This window comes from Lampris incognitus, chromosome 16, assembly GCF_029633865.1.
Source record: "Lampris incognitus isolate fLamInc1 chromosome 16, fLamInc1.hap2, whole genome shotgun sequence".
Taxonomy (NCBI): domain Eukaryota; kingdom Metazoa; phylum Chordata; class Actinopteri; order Lampriformes; family Lampridae; genus Lampris; species Lampris incognitus.
Window position 1 is genome coordinate 1,689,135 of NC_079226.1, and position 23,713 is coordinate 1,712,847.

The 23,713-nt window shown below is 46.9% G+C and overlaps 1 protein-coding gene across 1 annotated transcript in view; it reads left to right on the plus strand.

Moving 5' to 3' along the window:
• snx6 (sorting nexin 6) overlaps window positions 1-23,713 on the plus strand; it is a 61,422-nt gene that overhangs the window by 19,271 nt on the left and 18,438 nt on the right. Inside the window, exons 6-7 of the mRNA XM_056295740.1 lie at window positions 7,865-7,988; window positions 8,601-8,696. Of these exons, the coding sequence (XP_056151715.1) occupies window positions 7,865-7,988; window positions 8,601-8,696 (220 nt within the window). The remainder of the gene's footprint in view (window positions 1-7,864; window positions 7,989-8,600; window positions 8,697-23,713) is intronic.

The window sequence follows — 23,713 nt, forward strand, 5'->3', positions numbered from 1 at the left end:
CGATGAAGTCCACCACCTTGAACGATGGTATTCTGACCAAAAGGGCTGATGACGCTTGGACAGAACCAGGTTTGATGTAGTCAGGAGGGAGGAAACCTTTTGAAAAGCTCTCCACTGTAATGCTTGGTGTGGGTTCGATTTTTCACAGTAACGCGGACTGTGAAAGGATCTTCAGCTTGGTCACTAAAAATAAAACACAATGTCGTGCTAGCCTGAGCACAGAGAGGCTCAGTTCTCTGGTGACACGAAAAGTCATGATTGCCTCCAAAGAGACTTTCTGTGACGCGGTACTTAAAAAAGCCAAATCTGCAACCTTCAACAAGTTGCACTAGTTTCACTATGCATGGAACATTTGAATCTTTTTTGTTTTTTGTTTTTAGCAAACTGATTTTGATATTGATAACTGCTGTTTTTGCACATTTATTTAATGTTTTGGTTTATTTATTTACAAAGAATGTCCTCAGTTTACTTTTAGAAGTTTCCATGGGCTATGCCTCCTGTACAACACTTGTGCAGCTGTTCTGACAATAAATCTCGATTGGTGAAAGTATATAATGTGTATATTATGTATTATGGTGTTATGTGTCTCAGTGGTGGTGGGTGAGCGACGGTGGAGCGTACATTGGTGGTGGGCTATCAGGTGTGCGCGCGCAGGGGGGGTGATTGGTGTTGGGGGATAGTACTCATAAAATTTCTTCAAGGTTGGCAGGTCTGTACGTGCATCAGCAGTGCAAATACAGTGGTTCAGCCATGACATGGTGTGCCAGGCCTCACTTACGTATGTAAAAGTATTTGTAGGCAACAAAACTTTGCTTGACAATATAAGATTATTATCTTGACAGAACTGAACCATGTGATTAGCAAATAACGAATTCCTGTCTGAGATATCAGCATTCAGATCCCCAATGACATACACACTGGAAGAAGTATTAGCTTGAATAAAGGAATTGATGAGTGCAAGCCTATTTAAATATTCATCCTCATTCTGCTGGCATTCGTAGGGTGTATACACATCTAGGATAAAGAATCCCCTGTTATTGTGAGTAAACTGTATTGCAATGCACCAGTCAACACCAAGCCTAACCACATTTATCAATGAGTCGAGCTTCTTATTCCATAGAATAGCCACACCCCCTGGTATCCTGCCCCTGACTAGTCCCACGCCAAGGTCAGTTGTAGACTCCCCAGCCCCATGAAAGTTCCCATTGTAGGAGTTTAGTTTTTCCAGCTCTTGCTTTGTTAAAAATGTCTCTTGCATACATAGTATGTCACAGCTCTCCAAAAGGTTTTCAACAACTATGCGGCGAGCTTTATCCCCTGCACTCTGGCCCAGACGCAGGCCACGACAGTTGTATGACAAAACCCCAATGTTCATTTAGCAAGACTAGTGAGTGACCATATCATCAGCAGGCATACTCATCCCCCCCGCAACAAAAGCAGTGTTTGACCCTATAACTCCACCCCTGCGCGGCTCATAATAGCGCCGGACAAGTGCCCCTTCAGGCCAGAGCTCCGGATTGTACATTTCTCCAACCTCATTGCATTCGGCAGATATTTTAAATGAGCCGAAGCTACTGTGTAGAGCCAATCTGTCGACAGATAACATCACGGCCAAGTTTATCTTTAAGATACCCAGACAGAGTGTCAGCATCTAGGTCTGGTGGGAACTTGGTGGCAAAAACACTCACCAGCTTCGTCTTCACCACCTTGATATTACTCCCAGCTCCGGTACCAACAACATTAACGGATGTATTTTTCTGCCCGGGGTGAACACTACGTGAGCTTGAGTGAATAGCAACTTTCGCGGGGCGACGTTTCACGACTTGACTCCACATTGAGGTGCCTGGCAGAGACGTTAATCCACCAGGACCCTCTGCTACCTCAGCCTTCTCCACTTCCAGAGTGGAGACCACTGCTGAAGCTCCCTCCTCTGCTCCCAGGCCCGGGGCTTCCACCGGTGCAGCCCCAGATGCCGTGCCGACCAGGCCGGCGGCTCCATCTATCGTGCTCATGACAGTGGCCCCAACCACCGCCACCGACGTATCTGGACCATTGCCCCCAGTCGCTCCAGTGCACACACTCGGCGATCGATCTTCTCCGTGATAAACCTTTGTATCTTTGCTCACAGTAGCATGTATCTGCATTGCATGCTTCATAGAGCTGACCTGCACGTACAGCTGCTCCATTCTCCCAAGCAGGCTGGAGACAGCCATGCTGGAGAACGTCACCGGCGGCAGAGCATCCAAGTAATGAGAGACAAATCTGGGACTCTTCTCTCCACACTCATTCAGCACTATGTTACCGGCATCGTTCTTAGGCCCTTTGTGGGAAATGAGCCACTGCGTAGGACGGCAAAGGTTAAACAGTACCTTCCTTGAGGTCTCTATCCACTCGGAGTCAAAGTTGTTCTCAACCAACAACACGATCTCCTCCTGGGTCAGTGTCTTCATTTCTACAGCCAGGAAACTGAGTAGCTCATCCTCCACAATAATTCTGCCATCTTTAGTCTCATAAATCTCAGGTTCTGTGCCAAACCGAATCTGAGACCGGCAATGGCGTACAGCGTCCGCCATCTATATGGTTTTTAATTGATGTAATCGATGGTCGGGTAAAAAAAAAAAATCATAAAATACACAAACCATAAAATCAATTAAAATGATCCAAGATCTCACGAGTCATAAAAAAATGGTTAAAATCTTAAAAAATATGCAGAGCCTCAAAACAAACCGCCATTGGTAACTGGAACCGGAAGCCCGGTCAATAGTTAATGGTTACACCCATATTTGGATATGAAACCGGTCATTGGTTTCAGTCGTTATGCCGCTGTGTTGTTTATAAGGGTGGGGTACCTGCAGTCAGGTGAGACTGAAGAGGTCACTTAGATGATGATGAAATGATAAACTTTGTGTCCAGATGAACTGACTCAACCTTCTGTGATTTTCCTGCCTGGATTATTGAGCATGCATAAAGACTCTTCAAAACTACAATCCTGAAGATGCTACATTGCAAAAAATGTAATTTTTGAGACACTGGTGTATTTAAGACAATGAATATCAGGTCCTGTAGACTTTAGTAGTATTTGATGTGAATGGTTGGTGTCTGGTAGGACTTCACCAGTAAATATGACAGGGTGCATAATGTTTTCATCTTCGTCATAGCAGCTAGATGAGGGAGAAGAAGGCAGGTAGTGTTGAGTGTGAAGAAGAAGTGAAGGTGTTGTGTCTAACCAGCAGATATGACAGAACAAGCTGGTAGAAGATCTTTACCAACACATAGTACAACATCAATAAGTACAACTCAGGTTCCACCAGGTTTTACAGCAGCTATGACAGAACAAGCTGGTAGAAGACCTTCACCAACACATAGTACTACATCAATAAGTACAACTCAGGTTCCACCATGTTTTACAGCAGATATGACAGAACAAGCTGGTAGAAGACCTTCACCAACACATAGTACTACATCAATAAGTACAACTCAGGTTCCACCAGGTTTTATGTTTGTTTCTGACAAAACAGCCCTGCTGACTCTCATTCATCTGGAATAGAGCTCAGATACTCACCTCACCACCACCTACATAGGACACACTGGTCCAGTAACACCAGGAGATTCACCTCACCACCACCTACATAGGACACACACTGGTCCAGTAACACCAGGAGATTCACCTCACCACCACCTACATAGGACACATACTGGTCCAGTAACACCAGGAGATTCACCTCACCACCACCTACATAGGACACACTGGTCCAGTAACACCAGGAGATTCACCTCACCACCACCTACATAGGACACACTGGTCCAGTAACACCAGGAGATTCACCTCACCACCACCTACATAGCACACACTGGTCCAGTAACACCAGGAGATTCACCTCACCACCACCTACATAGGACACATACTGGTCCAGTAACACCAGGAGATTCACCTCACCACCACCTTTATAGGACACACTGGTCCAGCAACACCAGGAGATTCACCTCACCACCACCTACATAGGACACATACTGGTCCAGTAACACCAGGAGATTCACCTCACCACCACCTACATAGGACACACACTGGTCCAGTAACACCAGGAGATTCACCTCACCACCACCTACATAGGACACACACTGGTCCAGTAACACCAGGAGATTCACCCACCACCACCTACATAGGAGACACACTGATCCAGTAACACCAGGAGATTCACCCCACCACCACCTTTATAGGACACACACTGGTCCAGTAACACCAGGAGATTCACCCACCACCACCTACATAGGAGACACATTGGTCCAGTAACACCAGGAGATTCACCCACCACCACCTTTATAGGACACATACTGGTCCAGTAACACCAGGAGATTCACCTCACCACCACCTACATAGGACACACACTGGTCCAGTAACACCAGGAGATTCACCTCACCACCACCTACATAGGACACACTGGTCCAGTAACACCAGGAGATTCACCTCACCACCACCTACATAGCACACACTGGTCCAGTAACACCAGGAGATTCACCTCACCACCACCTACATAGGACACACACTGGTCCAGTAACACCAGGAGATTCACCTCACCACCACCTACATAGGACACACTGGTCCAGTAACACCAGGAGATTCACCTCACCACCACCTACATAGGACACACACTGGTCCAGTAACACCAGGAGATTCACCTCACCACCACCTACATAGGACACATACTGGTCCAGTAACACCAGGAGATTCACCTCACCACCACCTACATAGCACACACTGGTCCAGTAACACCAGGAGATTCACCTCACCACCACCTACATAGGACACACACTGGTCCAGTAACACCAGGAGATTCACCCACCACCACCTTTATAGGACACAAACTGGTCCAGTAACACCAGGAGATTCACCTCACCACCACCTACATAGCACACACTGGTCCAGTAACACCAGGAGATTCACCTCGCCACCACCTACATAGCACACACTGGTCCAGTAACACCAGGAGATTCACCTCACCACCACCTACATAGGACACACTGGTCCAGTAACACCAGGAGATTCACCTCACCACCACCTACATAGCACACACTGGTCCAGTAACACTAGGAGATTCACCTCACCACCACCTACATAGGACACATACTGGTCCAGTAACACCAGGAGATTCACCTCACCACCACCTTTTTAGGACACACACTGGTCCAGCAACACCAGGAGATTCACCTCACCACCACCTTTATAGGACACACACTGGTCCAGTAACACCAGGAGATTCACCCACCACCACCTACATAGGAGACACATTGGTCCAGTAACACCAGGAGATTCACCCACCACCACCTTTATAGGACACACACTGGTCCAGTAACACCAGGAGATTCACCTCACCACCACCTACATAGGACACACATACTGGTCCAGTAACACCAGGAGATTCACCTCACCACCACCTACATAGGACACACTGGTCCAGTAACACCAGGAGATTCACCTCACCACCACCTACATAGGACACACACTGGTCCAGTAACACCAGGAGATTCACCTCACCACCACCTACATAGGACACATACTGGTCCAGTAACACCAGGAGATTCACCTCACCACCACCTTTATAGGACACACTGGTCCAGTAACACCAGGAGATTCACCTCACCACCACCTACATAGGACACATACTGGTCCAGCAACACCAGGAGATTCACCTCACCACCACCTACATAGGACACACACTGGTCCAGTAACACCAGGAGATTCACCCACCACCTACATAGGAGACACACTGGTCCAGCAACACCAGGAGATTCACCTCACCACCACCTACATAGGAGACACACTGGTCCAGTAACACCAGGAGATTCACCTCACCACCACCTACATAGGACACACACTGGTCCAGTAACACCAGGAGATTCACCTCACCACCACCTACATAGGACACACACTGGTCCAGTAACACCAGGAGATTCACCTCACCACCACCTACATAGGACACATACTGGTCCAGTAACACCAGGAGATTCACCTCACCACCACCTTTATAGGACACACACTGGTCCAGTAACACCAGGAGATTCACCTCACCACCACCTACATAGGACACATACTGGTCCAGCAACACCAGGAGATTCACCTCACCACCACCTACATAGGACACACACTGGTCCAGTAACACCAGGAGATTCACCCACCACCTACATAGGAGACACACTGGTCCAGCAACACCAGGAGATTCACCTCACCACCACCTACATAGGAGACACACTGGTCCAGTAACACCAGGAGATTCACCTCACCACCACCTACATAGGACACACACTGGTCCAGTAACACCAGGAGATTCACCTCACCACCACCTACATAGGACACACACTGGTCCAGTAACACCAGGAGATTCACCTCACCACCACCTACATAGGACACATACTGGTCCAGTAACACCAGGAGATTCACCTCACCACCACCTTTATAGGACACACACTGGTCCAGTAACACCAGGAGATTCACCTCACCACCACCTACATAGGACACACACTGGTCCAGTAACACCAGGAGATTCACCTCACCACCACCTACATAGGACACACTGGTCCAGTAACACCAGGAGATTCACCTCACCACCACCTACATAGGACACACTGGTCCAGTAACACCAGGAGATTCACCTCACCACCACCTACATAGGAGACACATTGGTCCAGTAACACCAGGAGATTCACCTCACCACCACCTACATAGGACACACTGGTCCAGTAACACCAGGAGATTCACCTCACCACCACCTACATAGCACACACTGGTCCAGTAACACCAGGAGATTCACCTCACCACCACCTTTATAGGACACACACTGGTCCAGTAACACCAGGAGATTCACCTCACCACCACCTACATAGGACACACTGGTCCAGTAACACCAGGAGATTCACCTCACCACCACCTACATAGGACACACACTGGTCCAGTAACACCAGGAGATTCACCTCACCACCACCTACATAGGACACACACTGGTCCAGCAACACCAGGAGATTCACCTCACCACCACCTACATAGGACACACTGGTCCAGTAACACCAGGAGATTCACCCACCACCTACATAGGAGACACACTGGTCCAGCAACACCAGGAGATTCACCTCACCACCACCTACATAGGACACACACTGGTCCAGTAACACCAGGAGATTCACCTCACCACCACCTTTATAGGACACACACTGGTCCAGTAACACCAGGAGATTCACCTCACCACCACCTACATAGGACACACACTGGTCCAGTAACACCAGGAGATTCACCCACCACCACCTACATAGGACACACTGGTCCAGTAACACCAGGAGATTCACCTCACCACCACCTACATAGGACACACACTGGTCCAGTAACACCAGGAGATTCACCTCACCACCACCTACATAGGACACACTGGTCCAGTAACACCAGGAGATTCACCTCACCACCACCTTTATAGGACACATACTGGTCCAGTAACACCAGGAGATTCACCTCACCACCACCTACATAGGACACATACTGGTCCAGTAACACCAGGAGATTCACCTCACCACCACCTACATAGGACACATACTGGTCCAGTAACACCAGGAGATTCACCTCACCACCACCTACATAGGACACATACTGGTCCAGTAACACCAGGAGATTCACCTCACCACCACCTTTATAGGACACACAGTGGTCCAGTAACACCAGGAGATTCACCCACCACCACCTACATAGGACACACACTGGTCCAGTAACACCAGGAGATTCACCTCACCACCACCTACATAGGACACACAGTTACAATAAAACCAGAAGATTCAGGACTATAAATGGAGTAAAGCCTGATTGTAATACTGGACTGTGTTTCAGAGAATACCTGGCTATCTTTAAGAAGACAGTGGCCATGCACGAGGTCTTCCTTTGTCGTGTGGCAGCACATCCTGTTTTGAGGAAAGACATCAATTTCCACGTCTTTCTGGAATACAACCAGGATGTAAGTTCCTTTCAGCATACATGAGACTGTCTGCTGTCAGACACAAATCAATCTGTTAAGGGAAAGTGAACTTAACATTTTCCTGTCAAATTCATGAGAGAGGAAACACTAAGTATTCTTTTGACTTGTTCAGTTTAAAGACTTATTGTGAAGAAAGTAAATCTGTTGATTCTGGTGGCTTTGAAGCAAGGTTTAACCCATCTGCAACATAAAGACGAGTGTTTAGATGGTAAATGGACTGCATTTATCCAGCGCTTTTCTATTCCACCGATCACTCAAAGTGCTTCACCATCAGTGTGTGAATGTGTGTGTGAATGAATGAATGTGTGTATGTCTCACATTCATTCATTCACACACACATTCACACACTGATGGTGGAGGCTGCCATACAAGGTGCCAACCTGCTCATCAGGAGCAGTTAGGAGTTCAGTGTCTTGCTCAAGGACACTTGGACATGCTGTCTGGAGGAGCCGGGGATCAAACCAGCGACTTTCCGATTACTAGATGACCTGCTGTACCTCCTACGTCATGGCACCTTTAGAGGATCTTCTAGTCTCGTGGACCACCTCCTTAGTCTGTGTGTTTGACCTGTGCTGACCTCTCTCCCCACAGCTCAGTGTGCGAGGCAAAAACAAGAAGGAGAAGTTGGAAGACTTCTTTAAGAATGTGGTGAAGTCGGCAGATGGCGTATTGGTGGCAGGAGTGAAGGTGAGAGGAGAGAATCCAGACTTTTATTTTCTTCAAAACTTAAAATGTGGAATTTAAAGATGGTTGAATCAGTTCATCTAGATACGACGTTTATCAATAGATAAGTTTCATCACTCAACTAAGTGACATCTTCAGTCTAAACTGACTGCAGGTATCCCACCCTTGTAAACAATACAGTGGTATAACAACCCAAACCCACGACCAGTTTCATATGCAGATATTGGTGTGGCCATTAACTGTAGTGGCCAGCTTGTACATGGAGGAAGTGGAAAAGAGGCTCTGATGTCCTATCCAGGGACACCACCTAGCCACTGGTTCAGATTTGTGGACGACACCTGGGTTAAAATTAAATCTCAGGATGTAGCACATTTCACCGACCACATGAACTCTGTGGACACCACATCAAGTTCACCAGGGAGGATGTGGAACATGACAGGGTAGTCTTCTTACACTGTGAAGCTGCAGTTGGTGATGGGGGACATTTGATTGCTGATGTTTACTGTAAACCAACACATACTGATCAGTACTTAAGGTTTGACTCTCATCATCCACTGGAGCACAAACTAGGAGTCATCAGGACGCTGGACCACCGAGCTGACAGCGTCCCCACCGACACAGCGACCGGGGAAGAGGAGAAGTCCCACATTAAACAGACCCTGGTTAAGTGTGGTTATCCTAACTGGGTGTTTGTCAAAGCAGGAAGATGCCCAAACAGAGCACCAGCCGATCGAAGAGAGGAGGAGGACCACAGCTGGCTAAGAGTAAACCAGTGGTGATTCTGTATGTGGTGGGAGTGTCGGAACAGTTGAAATGCGTATTTTCAAAACACCACGTCTCAGCTGCTTTCAAACCCCAAAACACACTGCACCAGAAGTTGGGCCACCCCAAGGATCAGGTCCCCTGGCACAAACAGCAATATAGTGTAGCTGTTAAGATCCAGGAGGACTGCAGTGACTTGTACATCGGGGAAACTAAACAGATGCTGGCACAACACAGGAGAGCTAACACGTCAGACCAGGACTCCACAGTCTGCACCATCTACAGACCAGTGGCCACGCTTTCAGGGATGAGGATGTGCACATCCTTGATAGGGAGGAACGCTGTGATTGCAGCTATTCCCCAATCCTCTGTGAATAGTACACATGGCCACTGTAACTCTAGTTAGTGGTCACGCCCATATGTGCATATGAAACTGATGGTTGGTTTGGGTCGTTATGCCACTGTATTGTTTACAAGGGTGGGACACCTGCAGTCAGTGTATTTTTTATAAGGGTGGGGGCACCTGCAGTCACTGTATTGTTTATAAGGGTGGGGACACCTGCAGCCAGTGTATTTTTTATAAGGGTGGGGACACCTGCAGTCACTGTATTGTTTATAAGGGTGGGGACACCTGCAGTCACTGTATTGTTTATAAGGGTGGGGACACCTGCAGCCAGCGTATTATTTATAAGGGTGGGGACACCTGCAGTCACTGTATTTTTTATAAGGGTGGGGACACCTGCAGTCACTGTATTGTTTATAAGGGTAGGGACACCTGCAGTCACTGTATTGTTTATAAGGGTGGGGACACCTGCAGCCAGTGTATTATTTATAAGGGTGGGGACACCTGCAGTCACTGTATTTTTTATAAGGGTGGGGACACCTGCAGTCACTGTATTGTTTATAAGGGTGGGGACACCTGCAGTCACTGTATTGTTTATAAGGGTGGGGACACCTGCAGTCACTGTATTGTTTATAAGGGTGGGGACACCTGCAGCCAGTGTATTGTTTATAAGGGTGGGGACACCTGCAGCCAGTGTATTATTTATAAGGGTGGGGACACCTGCAGTCACTGTATTGTTTATAAGGGTGGGGACACCTGCAGTCACTGTATTGTTTATAAGGGTGGGGACTCCTGCAGTCACTGTATTGTTTATAAGGGTGGGGACACCTGCAGTCACTGTCTTGTTTATAAGGGTGGGGACTCCTGCAGTCACTGTATTGTTTATAAGGGTGGGGACACCTGCAGTCACTGTATTGTTTATAAGGGTGGGGACACCTGCAGCCAGTGTATTATTTATAAGGGTGGGGACACCTGCAGTCACTGTATTTTTTATAAGGGTGGGGACACCTGCAGTCACTGTATTGTTTATAAGGGTGGGGACACCTGCAGTCACTGTATTGTTTATAAGGGTGGGGACACCTGCAGCCAGTGTATTATTTATAAGGGTGGGGACACCTGCAGTCACTGTATTGTTTATAAGGGTGGGGACACCTGCAGCCAGTGTATTATTTATAAGGGTGGGGACACCTGCAGTCACTGTATTGTTTATAAGGGTGGGGACACCTGCAGCCAGCGTATTATTTATAAGGGTGGGGACACCTGCAGTCACTGTATTTTTTATAAGGGTGGGGACACCTGCAGTCACTGTATTGTTTATAAGGGTGGGGACACCTGCAGCCAGTGTATTATTTATAAGGGTGGGGACACCTGCAGTCACTGTATTTTTTATAAGGGTGGGGACACCTGCAGTCACTGTATTGTTTATAAGGGTGGGGACACCTGCAGTCACTGTATTGTTTATAAGGGTGGGGACACCTGCAGTCACTGTATTGTTTATAAGGGTGGGGACACCTGCAGCCAGTGTATTGTTTATAAGGGTGGGGACACCTGCAGCCAGTGTATTATTTATAAGGGTGGGGACACCTGCAGTCACTGTATTGTTTATAAGGGTGGGGACACCTGCAGTCACTGTATTGTTTATAAGGGTGGGGACACCTGCAGTCACTGTATTGTTTATAAGGGTGGGGACACCTGCAGTCACTGTCTTGTTTATAAGGGTGGGGACTCCTGCAGTCACTGTATTGTTTATAAGGGTGGGGACACCTGCAGTCACTGTATTGTTTATAAGGGTGGGGACACCTGCAGCCAGTGTATTATTTATAAGGGTGGGGACACCTGCAGTCACTGTATTTTTTATAAGGGTGGGGACACCTGCAGTCACTGTATTGTTTATAAGGGTGGGGACACCTGCAGTCACTGTATTGTTTATAAGGGTGGGGACACCTGCAGCCAGTGTATTATTTATAAGGGTGGGGACACCTGCAGTCACTGTATTGTTTATAAGGGTGGGGACACCTGCAGCCAGTGTATTATTTATAAGGGTGGGGACACCTGCAGTCACTGTATTGTTTATAAGGGTGGGGACTCCTGCAGTCACTGTATTGTTTATAAGGGTGGGGACTCCTGCAGTCACTGTATTTTTTATAAGGGTGGGGACACCTGCAGCCAGTGTATTGTTTATAAGGGTGGGGACACCTGCAGTCACTGTATTTTTTATAAGGGTGGGGTACCTGCAGTCACTGTATTGTTTATAAGGGTGGGGACACCTGCAGCCAGTGTATTGTTTATAAGGGTGGGGACACCTGCAGCCAGTGTATTGTTTATAAGGGTGGGGACACCTGCAGCCAGTGTATTGGTTATAAGGGTGGGGACACCTGCAGTCACTGTATTGTTTATAAGGGTGGGGACACCTGCAGTCACTGTATTGTTTATAAGGGTGGGGACACCTGCAGTCACTGTATTGTTTATAAGGGTGGGGACACCTGCAGTCACTGTATTGTTTATAAGGGTGGGGACACCTGCAGCCAGTGTATTGTTTATAAGGGTGGGGACACCTGCAGCCAGTGTATTATTTATAAGGGTGGGGACACCTGCAGTCACTGTATTGTTTATAAGGGTGGGGACACCTGCAGTCACTGTATTGTTTATAAGGGTGGGGACTCCTGCAGTCACTGTATTGTTTATAAGGGTGGGGACACCTGCAGTCACTGTCTTGTTTATAAGGGTGGGGACTCCTGCAGTCACTGTATTGTTTATAAGGGTGGGGACACCTGCAGTCACTGTATTGTTTATAAGGGTGGGGACACCTGCAGCCAGTGTATTATTTATAAGGGTGGGGACACCTGCAGTCACTGTATTTTTTATAAGGGTGGGGACACCTGCAGTCACTGTATTGTTTATAAGGGTGGGGACACCTGCAGTCACTGTATTGTTTATAAGGGTGGGGACACCTGCAGCCAGTGTATTATTTATAAGGGTGGGGACACCTGCAGTCACTGTATTGTTTATAAGGGTGGGGACACCTGCAGCCAGTGTATTATTTATAAGGGTGGGGACACCTGCAGTCACTGTATTGTTTATAAGGGTGGGGACTCCTGCAGTCACTGTATTGTTTATAAGGGTGGGGACTCCTGCAGTCACTGTATTTTTTATAAGGGTGGGGACACCTGCAGCCAGTGTATTGTTTATAAGGGTGGGGACACCTGCAGTCACTGTATTTTTTATAAGGGTGGGGTACCTGCAGTCACTGTATTGTTTATAAGGGTGGGGACACCTGCAGCCAGTGTATTGTTTATAAGGGTGGGGACACCTGCAGCCAGTGTATTGTTTATAAGGGTGGGGACACCTGCAGCCAGTGTATTGGTTATAAGGGTGGGGACACCTGCAGTCACTGTATTGTTTATAAGGGTGGGTTACCTGCAGTCACTGTATTGTTTATAAGGGTGGGGACACCTGCAGCCAGTGTATTGTTTATAAGGGTGGGGACACCTGCAGCCAGTGTATTGGTTATAAGGGTGGGGACACCTGCAGTCACTGTATTGTTTATAAGGGTGGGGACACCTGCAGTCACTGTATTGTTTATAAGGGTGGGGTACCTGCAGTCACTGTATTGTTTATAAGGGTGGGGACACCTGCAGCCACTGTATTGTTTATAAGGGTGGGGACACCTGCAGCCAGTGTATTGTTTATAAGGGTGGGGACACCTGCAGCCAGTGTATTGGTTATAAGGGTGGGGACACCTGCAGTCACTGTATTGTTTATAAGGGTGGGGTACCTGCAGTCACTGTATTGTTTATAAGGGTGGGGACACCTGCAGTCACTGTATTGTTTATAAGGGTGGGGTACCTGCAGTCACTGTATTGTTTATAAGGGTGGGGACACCTGCAGCCACTGTATTGTTTATAAGGGTGGGGACACCTGCAGCCAGTGTATTGGTTATAAGGGTGGGGACACCTGCAGCCAGTGTATTGTTTATAAGGGTGGGGACACCTGCAGCCAGTGTATTGTTTATAAGGGTGGGGACACCTGCAGCCAGTGTATTGGTTATAAGGGTGGGGACACCTGCAGTCACTGTATTGGTTATAAGGGTGGGGACACCTGCAGCCAGTGTATTGTTTATAAGGGTGGGGACACCTGCAGTCACTGTATTGTTTATAAGGGTGGGGACACCTGCAGTCACTGTATTGTTTATAAGGGTGGGGTACCTGCAGTCACTGTATTGTTTATAAGGGTGGGGTACCTGCAGTCACTGTATTGTTTATAAGGGTGGGGACACCTGCAGCCAGTGTATTGTTTATAAGGGTGGGGACACCTGCAGCCAGTGTATTGTTTATAAGGGTGGGGACACCTGCAGCCAGCGTATTGTTTATAAGGGTGGGGACATGTGAGACTGAAATGGTCACTTAGACGATGATGAAACATATGTGTCAGTAAACGTTGTGTCCGTATGAACTGGTTCGACCTCCTGTGAGGTTCCTACCTGGGTTATTGAGCAGCATCAAGACAAACTGATTCTAACTAAGCTGTTTTCTTTTGTTACACTTTGATATTTTGATATTTAAATGTAGTTGTTTTCAGAAACTCCTAATTTAAAGATTAACCAGTGAGAAATATAAAACAGAAAGACAACCAGAGACCGACCAGCCCTGTATGGAATCTGATCATGTGCCAGTACACAAAGAGGAACTGTGTGACTTCACATGTTTTAAAGTCGACTGTTATGTGGTGGAAGCCGAGTCGACCTTGACTCGTCGATGTGATGTCATGAATAAAACCACGGGAGAAGGGACCGCTTTCAACCAGTGACAGTCTGTATTAGCAAAGCTTAATGTACATGCGGACATGCACACCATCTACACAGAAACCAGTAGAAACAACAACAGGTTGCAGCTCAGCTGCATCAGCGTGTGCAACAATAACATGCGCTACAATGCCCGTTTGAGTGAACAAATAAAAACAGAAGTATGGGGACAAGCACTGAGGAGGAAAACAAAGCTCAGGCCAGATGTAGCCTGTAAGCCTGCGTGCAGTCACAGTCCTGCTCAGTCAGGGTTTTCTCTCCGTGCTGGCTGTCGTAGTGGTGTTTCATACTCCTCCTCAGCGGGTGGTGAGATGGGGCATCGTAGACAGGTTCAGAACAGGCAGCGGGTCTACGAAGCCTTCTCCATTTGCTTCGGCTGAAGGGCTGATATATTTGTCAACGCTGGGGATTTGCTGTGGTATTTTCGGTGTCAGGGCGGGGCGTTTGGAGTGCTGGCTACTTGGCCGCTGTGGAGAGAGGATCTGGATGGTTCTGCAGCAGCTGGCGTTACAGGAGCCCTCTCACATGAGCGTGCACGGCACTTGTACTTCTGTTGTATTCCAGAACAGACCTGCATATTTTACAAGTGACGGTAGTGAAGGTTTCATCTTTAGTGAAGCAGTTCCACACACTCGATGTAGCGCTGCTGCAGGGGTCGTGACCTTTTGGATGACCTGTGCCACTTTACAAAGTAAAAAAAAAATCACAGACCCGAGTGCCAGTTCATTTCATGATGAGCATTTATCTGTTTATTTATTTACTGCTGCTTGTCTCCCCGTCTAGATTCCTCATGCCAAAAGATCTGAGCTCTACACACACGCACACACTTATTATTTGAGCAAATGTATGAAAATGACTAGGGCACAAAAGAAAATGAATGTGATCTTACCGTTAGTGCGACCCTTGTTTGGCGTAACATCTGGTACCACTGCGAGATGTAGAGCATCGTCTGCGTCCATGCCCTCGTCAGTTGCTACACTGAACACCGACTCATCTTTCAGTGCAGGAGTTCTCTGGTGTCTTCGGTTCTCAGCATGTTTGTACTGCGTCTCTACAGTTCTCACAGAAACGGGCATTTCTTCACTCCTGGGATGATCGTGTGTATGTTTGGTAACCCATCAAATATGACCTGCGACCTGCTGAGGAAAGCCTCTTTATAGTCTCTCCATCAGAGAATGGCTTTAAGCAATCAAATCAAATCAATTTTATTTGTGTAGCCCAAAATCACAAATTACAAATTTGCCTCAGTGGGCTTAACAACAGCACAACATCCTGTCTTTACACCCTCTCATTGGATGAGGAACACCTCCCTAAAAAACCCTTTAACAGGGAGAAACAATAGGAAGAAACCTCAGGGAGAGCAACAGAGGAGGATCTCTCTCCCAAGACGGACAGCGTGCAATGGATGTTGTGTTCACGCAATTTACATAATACAACATTGAAAGAGGGTAACAGAATTATAATGGACATCACATTTATGAAGAACATGATGCACAGGATGCCAAGCAGTGTCCACGTGCCAACGGAGCAGTCCAGGACCCAAGCCACGCAACCAGCATCATCATGTAATAAGAAAAACTTAGGTGAGGAGAGGAAGGGCAGGCAGCATCCAAATGGTGACCACCATCACCACGGAGACCTGGGAGGAGAACCGACTGCACATGCATGCAGGAGAGACTCACATGACACCATTCACACACAGAAAAGGAGAAAGGAGAAGACATCATTCAGAGAGAGAGAAAAGACATGTTAGAGAAGAGAACAGGTTGCAGTAGTCATTAGCCATAATCAATTAAGTCATCAATTCGTCATAATCTATACTCGATAATCTATACTCGATAATCTCGTCGGCAGAACAGTGGTTGGTAAATTCATTGAGACAGAAAACCAACCCACCATCCAGTACAGGTTGTGAAGCACTCAACTTAAAGGCAACTAATTGTAAACTAAGGCAAAAAGATGAGTTTTAAGTTTGGATTTAAAGGACTCAATAGACTCTGATTGTCTGATGGCAGCAGGCAGGTTATTCCACAACAATGGAGCCCGATAGGAAAAGGCCCTGCTGCCACCAGCTGACCTCTTTTTAACTTTGGGTACACACAGGAGCCCTGTATTTTGAGAAGGAAGAGCTTGAGATGGCATGTAAGGTTTAAGGAGATCAGACAGGTAAGATGGGGGAAGCCCATTTAGGATTTTATAAGTCAGCAGAAGCACCTTGTGATCTAACATGGATAGGAAGCCAATGAAGGGAGGCAAGAATTGGTGTAATATGGTCAAATTTCCTAGATTTAGTTAGGATTCTAGCAGCAGCATTCTGAACCATCTGAAGACTTTCAGTACTAGAATGTGGCAGACCTGAGAACAGAACATTACAGTAATCAAGTCTGGATGAAACAAATGCATGTATTAGAGTCTCTGCGTCAGCCATGGAGAGAAAAGACAGAATTTTAGATATGTTACGTAAGTGAAAAAAGGCAGTCTTGATGATTTCTTTAATGTGCTTATCAAAGGAAAGGCTGGGATCAAACGTAACACCAAGATTTTTGGCTGCCACACTTTGTGAAACCACAGAGTTGTCGATTGTTATCGTTACTTGATCAAATTGGTGTCTGTGTCTAGCAGGGCCAATGACCAGCATCTCGGTTTTATCTGAATTTAAAAGCAGAAAGTTAAGTGACATCCAGTTTTTCACAGTAGCCGAGCAGGCCTCTAAGTTAGTCATTTGAGTATGATCATCAGCCCTTATAGGCACATACAGCTGAGTATCATCAGCATAGCAATGGAAACTTATTCCATAACTGTGTATAATTTGGCTAAGCGGTGTAATGTAAAGAGAGAAAAGTAGAGGGCCAAGTACTGAGCCCTGAGGCAAACCATATTTAATGTCAGAAAATTTTGATATAATATTATTATAGCAGACACAATGTGTTCTTCCAGATAGGTAGGACTTAAGCCAAGAGAGAGCTAAGGCAGAGACACCAAAATTATAATTTAATCTATCTAATAGTATACAGTGATCAATGGTGTCAAAGGCTGCACTGAGGTCCAGTAGTAGAAGCACAGAAGTGGAATCAGAGTCGATAGCTAGTAAAAGATCATTCACCACTCTGGTCAGAGCAGTTTCAGTGGAGTGACAGGGCCTGAAAGCCGACTGAAAAGGTTCATATAGATGGTTTTCTTTTATATGGGTCGAAAGTTGTTGATACACAACTCTCTCTAGTACTTTGGAGAAGAATGGAAGATTAGAGACTGGTCGATAGTTACTAAGGTCCCTTTCACACTTGAAAGTCCAAACCAAGGTCTGAACCAGAGTCTGGTTCTGCTGCTTTCACATCTGTTATTTTATAGTCATTAGTTTCAGGACTTTTGCTTTCATACCAGTGGACCTTGACTTGAACTTTTGGCTCGTTGTTGCCGCCAGGTGCGCTCGTTGTTGCCAGGTGTGCTCGTTGTCGCCAGGCGCGCTCGCTGTTGCTAGGTGTTACTGTTTGTGTTTGTTTTATCACTTCCTATGATTTATCCGAAAGTCCGAACCTTTGATTTCACATTAGACATTCATGAACCTTGGTCTGAACCGAGACTACCTCCTGAGCTTGGACCAAAGACCGAGTCTTTGATCCCTGTACCCTGGTCCAAGAGGTTTCACACCTGGCAATCTGGTTTGGACTTTTCTGGAAAGTCTGAAAGTCCGGACTAAACAACATAAGTGTGAAAGGGCCCTAAGAGACCCTGGATCGAGGTGTGGTTTTTTAAGTAGGGGTTTAACCACAGCTGTCTTAAAACTCCTGGGAACAATGCCAGTAGTAAGAGATAAATTAACAATGTCTAGCATTGTAGGTCCAAGAAAAGGCCAGAGGTCTTTAAAAGGTTTTGCTGGTAAGGGATCAAGTAGACAAGCAGTTGGTTGAGAAGCTGACACAAACTTAGTCAAAGTATCAAGAGAGATAGTCTCAAAAGCTGTAATAACTGGAACTGTCAGTGACTCATTGTGTAGATATGAATTTAGTAAGACAGGATCTGCAGGAGTAGATGGAGTTGAAGAACTAATTTTGTTTAAGATCTCCTCAACCTTATTGCAGAAAAAATCTAGTAATTCATGGGCTGTGAATGGTGAGCAGCTAATAGACGACTGCTTTTTAGTAAGTTTAGATACAGTGTCAAAGAGAAATCTGGGGTTATGTTTATTAATATTAATTAAGTGAGAGCGATACGATGTTTTTGCAGTAGATAAAGTGCGCTTGTATTTCGATAAACACATGTGCCATGATACGTAAAAAACTTCCAATTTTGATTTTCGCCATTTACATTCCAGTCTTCTGCAGGTCCGCTTAAGAGCACGTGTCTCATCATTAAACCAGGGTGTAGGCCTCTTTAGTCACCTAGCTCTGGTAGTGAGAGGTGCAACTGAATCGAGGAGACTAGAGAGGAAAATTCAAGCAATGCACTGTGGCACTTCATAGCTGCCCTCTGTAGCTTGGTTTTGGCAGCACATCGGGTTGTAAACACGCTGCTTTGCATCCCGTACTGGGCCGCTGCCCTCTGGGTGGATTCAGCTTTATCAGCCTTGTGTCTGACTTGGAGTTCGACAGCAGAGTGCACACAGCTCGGTCCTCTTGTGCAATGGATTCATATTGATTTGTCTAAGACAGCTGAAAGGGACAATATTGCAGGACAGCTTCTGCCTTTGTCAGCTGTTCGTGACATAAAAAAGCAGGAAGCTGGCCAGCTGTGCTACGTGACGCTGCACTGTGATGCTGCACCATGACGCTGCACCATGACGCTGCACCATGATGCTGCGCCGTGATGCTGCACCATGACCCTGCGCTGTGATGCTGCGTTGGTGGGCAGGTCAGAGGGAGGGGTGTGAGTGACCATGTCAGTTGTGTGCTCTCTCTTACTGTCAAAAACAATGGTGTATTTTTACGCATTACTCATTTCAGTATTATTCTAAATGGAATTGTTTGTTTAGTTCACCATGAGGCTATATTTTGTGTGAAAATGTTTTATTTTATCAAAAAAGTTTATTACATTTTTTGATGATTGCTCCACGTGCCCATGTTAATGGCCTCATGTGCCAGCATGGGCACATGTTGCACTCTGTGCTGCTGGTTTACTATGATGACCCGCCACCAGGCTCCTCAGCTGTTGTCTCCTCTGAGACATCCATGTTGTTAACGTCAAGATCACATGACCAGAGACTAGTCCATGTCCAGCTGAAAGCCTCATCACAGAGCAGTAACGTCGACTAGTCTGTGCAACCCCAGTTACCAACTGTCTGTTGATTACTTACCTGTCTTCCACACAATGTAAAAAACAAAACGATTGTTGTGCTGATGTCACCTGAATGGCTTGCTAACAGAGCTTTCAGCTCTAACATCATGTTGGTTTCTGCTCTAACATCATGTTACTTTCAGCTCTAACATCGTGTTAGTTTCAGCTTTAACATCATGTGGTTTCAGCTCTAACATGTTGGTTTCAGCTCTAACAAGGTTTCGGCTCTAACTTTCAGCTCTAACATGTTGGTTTCAGCTCTAACACCATGTTGTTTCAGCTCTAACATCATGTAGTTTCAGCTCTAACATCATGTTGGTTTCAGTGCTAACATCATGTGGTTTCAGCTCTAACATCATGTTGGTTTCAGCTCTAACACCATGTGGTTTCAGCTCTACCATCATGTGGTTTCAGCTCTAACATCATGTGGTTTCAGCTCTAACATCATGTTGGTTTCAGCTCTAACATCATGTGGTTTCAGCTCTAACATCATGTTGGTTTCAGCTCTAACATCTGTGGTTTCAGCTCCAACATCATGTGGTTTCAGCTCTAATATCTGTGGTTTCAGGTCTGACATCATGTTGATTTCAGCTCTAACATCATGCAGTTTCAACTTTAACATCATGTGGTTTCAGCTTTAACATTATGTTGGTAGCAGCTCTAACATGTGGTTTCAGCTCTAACATGTTGGTTTCAGCTCTTACATCATGTGGTTTCAGCTCTAACAACATGTTGGTTTCAGCTCTAACATCATGTGATTTCAGCTCTAACATCGTGTGGTTTCACCTTTAACATCATGTTGGTTTCCGCTCTAACATCATGTGGTTTCAGCTCTAACATGTTGGTGTCAGCTCTAACATCATATGGTTTCAGCTCTAACATCATGTTAGAGGTTAACCAACATGGTTATCCAAGATGGCAGCGCGCTGGACGCAGCGGCTACTGCGGCTCCCTGTTCAGCGTTGTGTTTTCTTTGTTATTTATACGTTAGTTTTAAGTGTATTTACAAGTGTAGGTCCTGTGGTCTCCTACAGCCATCAGGAACTTTTTAACCTCAGAACGGATTACTCACTTCCCTCCACCATCACAGACAACTCCCCCATCCATATTATCTGCTCACCGGTCTCGCAGTGGAAATGCTGCCCCCTGTCGGCAACGTAAACAAAAGAGGGGGAAACGAGGCGGACTACATGCTAAGCTAAGTAGCGTTCCCTTCAAAGTTTCCCTCCCCAGCATCTTCATGGCTAATGTCCGGTGGTTAGCTAACAAAATGGAGGAGATAAGACTCAGGCTGTCCTCTCAGAAAAGGCTGCAGAACTGCTGTCTGCTGATGTTTACGGAGACTTGGCTCAACAGCAACATAGCGACTCGGCAGTCGAGCTAGCGGGCCGCACAGCCTTCCGTGCCGACAGGACAGCGGACTCCGGCAAGATCCGCGGAGGAGGTTTGAGTATTTATGTCAGTAACTCTTGGTGCAACAATATAAAGATGGTTGAAAGGCATTGCTCTGCTGATCTCCAGCTCCTTATGATTCAGTGAAGGCCTTTTTACCTGCCCAGGGAGCTAACGACCATTACCATCGCTGCTGTATACATCCCCCCACATGCTAATGCTAAGGTAGCACTTAAGCAGCTACAATGTGCCATCAGCAGACAACAGACCAAACACCCGGACAATGCCTTTATCATAGGTGGTGACTTTAATCAGGCTAACCTCAGGGCTGTATTGCCCAAATGTCTCCTGCCCCACTAGGGGACAAAACACCCTGGACCAACTCTATACAAACATTAAGGACTCATATAAAGCTAGTCCCTGTCCCCACCTGGGGCATTCTGACCACCTCTGCCTGTTCCTGGTCCCAGCCTACAAACCCCTCTTAAAATGGGTCAAGCCAGCAGTAAAGACAATCACTATGTGGCCAGAAGGAGCAGTCTCTGAACTCCAGGACTGTTCTGACAACACAGACTGGAGTATTTTTGCACATTCGGCTACCCATGGCTCCCATATAGACATTAATGAACAGACATCTGCCATACTAGCCTACATTAACTTTTGCACTGAGTCTCGCAGCAAAAAAATCAATCTGCGCCTTTCCAAACCAGAAACCCTGGATGACCAGTGAGGTCTGGCAGCTGCTGAATGTCCGGGATACAGCGTTCAAGTCAGGTAACTGTGAGGCCTACAGCGCAGCCAGATCCAACCTCAAAAAGGGCATCAGAACAGCCAAACATAAATATTCCCTATGAATAGAGGACCACTTTCACAATAACTCCGATCCCCGGCGAATGTGGCAAGGCATTCATTCTATCACAGACTACAAAAGCTCTAATAGCGGTCCCGCTGTCCATGATGCCTCCCTGCCAGACAAGCTAAATCATTTCTATGCCCGCTTCGACAAGGACAATACTGACCCGGCCACAAAAATCCCCAACCAGCCAGGAAACCAGGTGCTCACTCTATCGATCACAGAGGTCAGAGAATCACTGCGCAGAGTGAACACACAGAAGGCTGCTGGACCGGACAGCATACCGGGTCGGGTCCTCTGGGAATGTGCCGACCAGCTGGCTGAGGTCTTCACAACTATATTTAACCTCTCACTGTCCCAATCTATGGTCCCAGCATGCTTTAAGACCACCTCTATCATTCCTGTCTCCAAGAAACCCACATGTCTGAATGACTACCGACCCATAGCACTTACCCCCATTGCCATGAAGTGCTTTGAGAGACTGGTTCTGGCTCACATCAAAAACATTATCCCCCCCACATTCAACCCACATCAGTTCGCCATCCCAAAAGGTCTACTGAGGATGCCATTGCCACTGCCCTGCACTTTGCTCTGACCCACCTTGAACTTAACAACACATACATCTGGATGCTGTTTATAGATTATAGCTCTGCCTTCAACACTATCATCCCCACCAAACTAACCACCAAACTCCTCTCCCTTGGCCTCAACCCCTCCCTCTGTAACTGGATCCTGGACTTCCTGACCAACAGACCTCAGTCTGTTAGGTTAGGTGACCACTCCTCCTCCACCCTGACCCTCAGCACAGGTGCCCCTCAAGGCTGTGTTCTGAGCCCCCTCCTTTTCTCCCTCTTTACCCACGACTGCCTGCCAACTCACCCTTCAAATGTTATAGTTAAGTTTGCAGATGACACCTCAGTCATTGGCCAAATCACCAACAATGACGAGACGGCCTACAGAGACGAGATTCAGCACCTGACATCATGGTGTACTACGAACAGTCTTGTCCTCAATGTGCAGAAGACGAAGGAGCTGGTTGTGAACTTCAGGAGGTCTAGAAGCTGCAGCCACTCCCCCATTCACATCGATGGGGTGGAAGTGGAGAGTGTTTCCAGCTTTAAATTCCTCGGAGTCCACATCAGCGAGGAATTTTCCTGGACATTAAGCACCCAGGCCCTTGTGAAAAAGGCCCAACAATGCCTGCATTTCCTGAGGAGGCTGAGGAGCGCCCGTCTACCCCCCAAAACTCTCACCAACTTCTACCACTGCACCATAGAGAGCATCCTGACCATCTGCATCTCAGCATGGTACGGCAACTGCACCTCAGTAGACCAGAAAGCTCTGCAGCGGGTCGTCAAGGCGGCCCAGCATATCACCGGTACCCAGCTCCCAGCCATACAAGACATTTATCACAAACGCTGCCTTCGAAGGGGTCTGAGCATCAGCAGAGATCCCACCCACCCCAACCATGGACTGTTCTCCCCCCTGCGCTCTGGGAGGCGCTACAGGAGCCTCAGAGCCCACACTACCAGGCTCAAAAACAGCTTCTTTCCCCAAGCTATTGCCCACCCGAACCTGGCTACCCACTGAATGTCTGT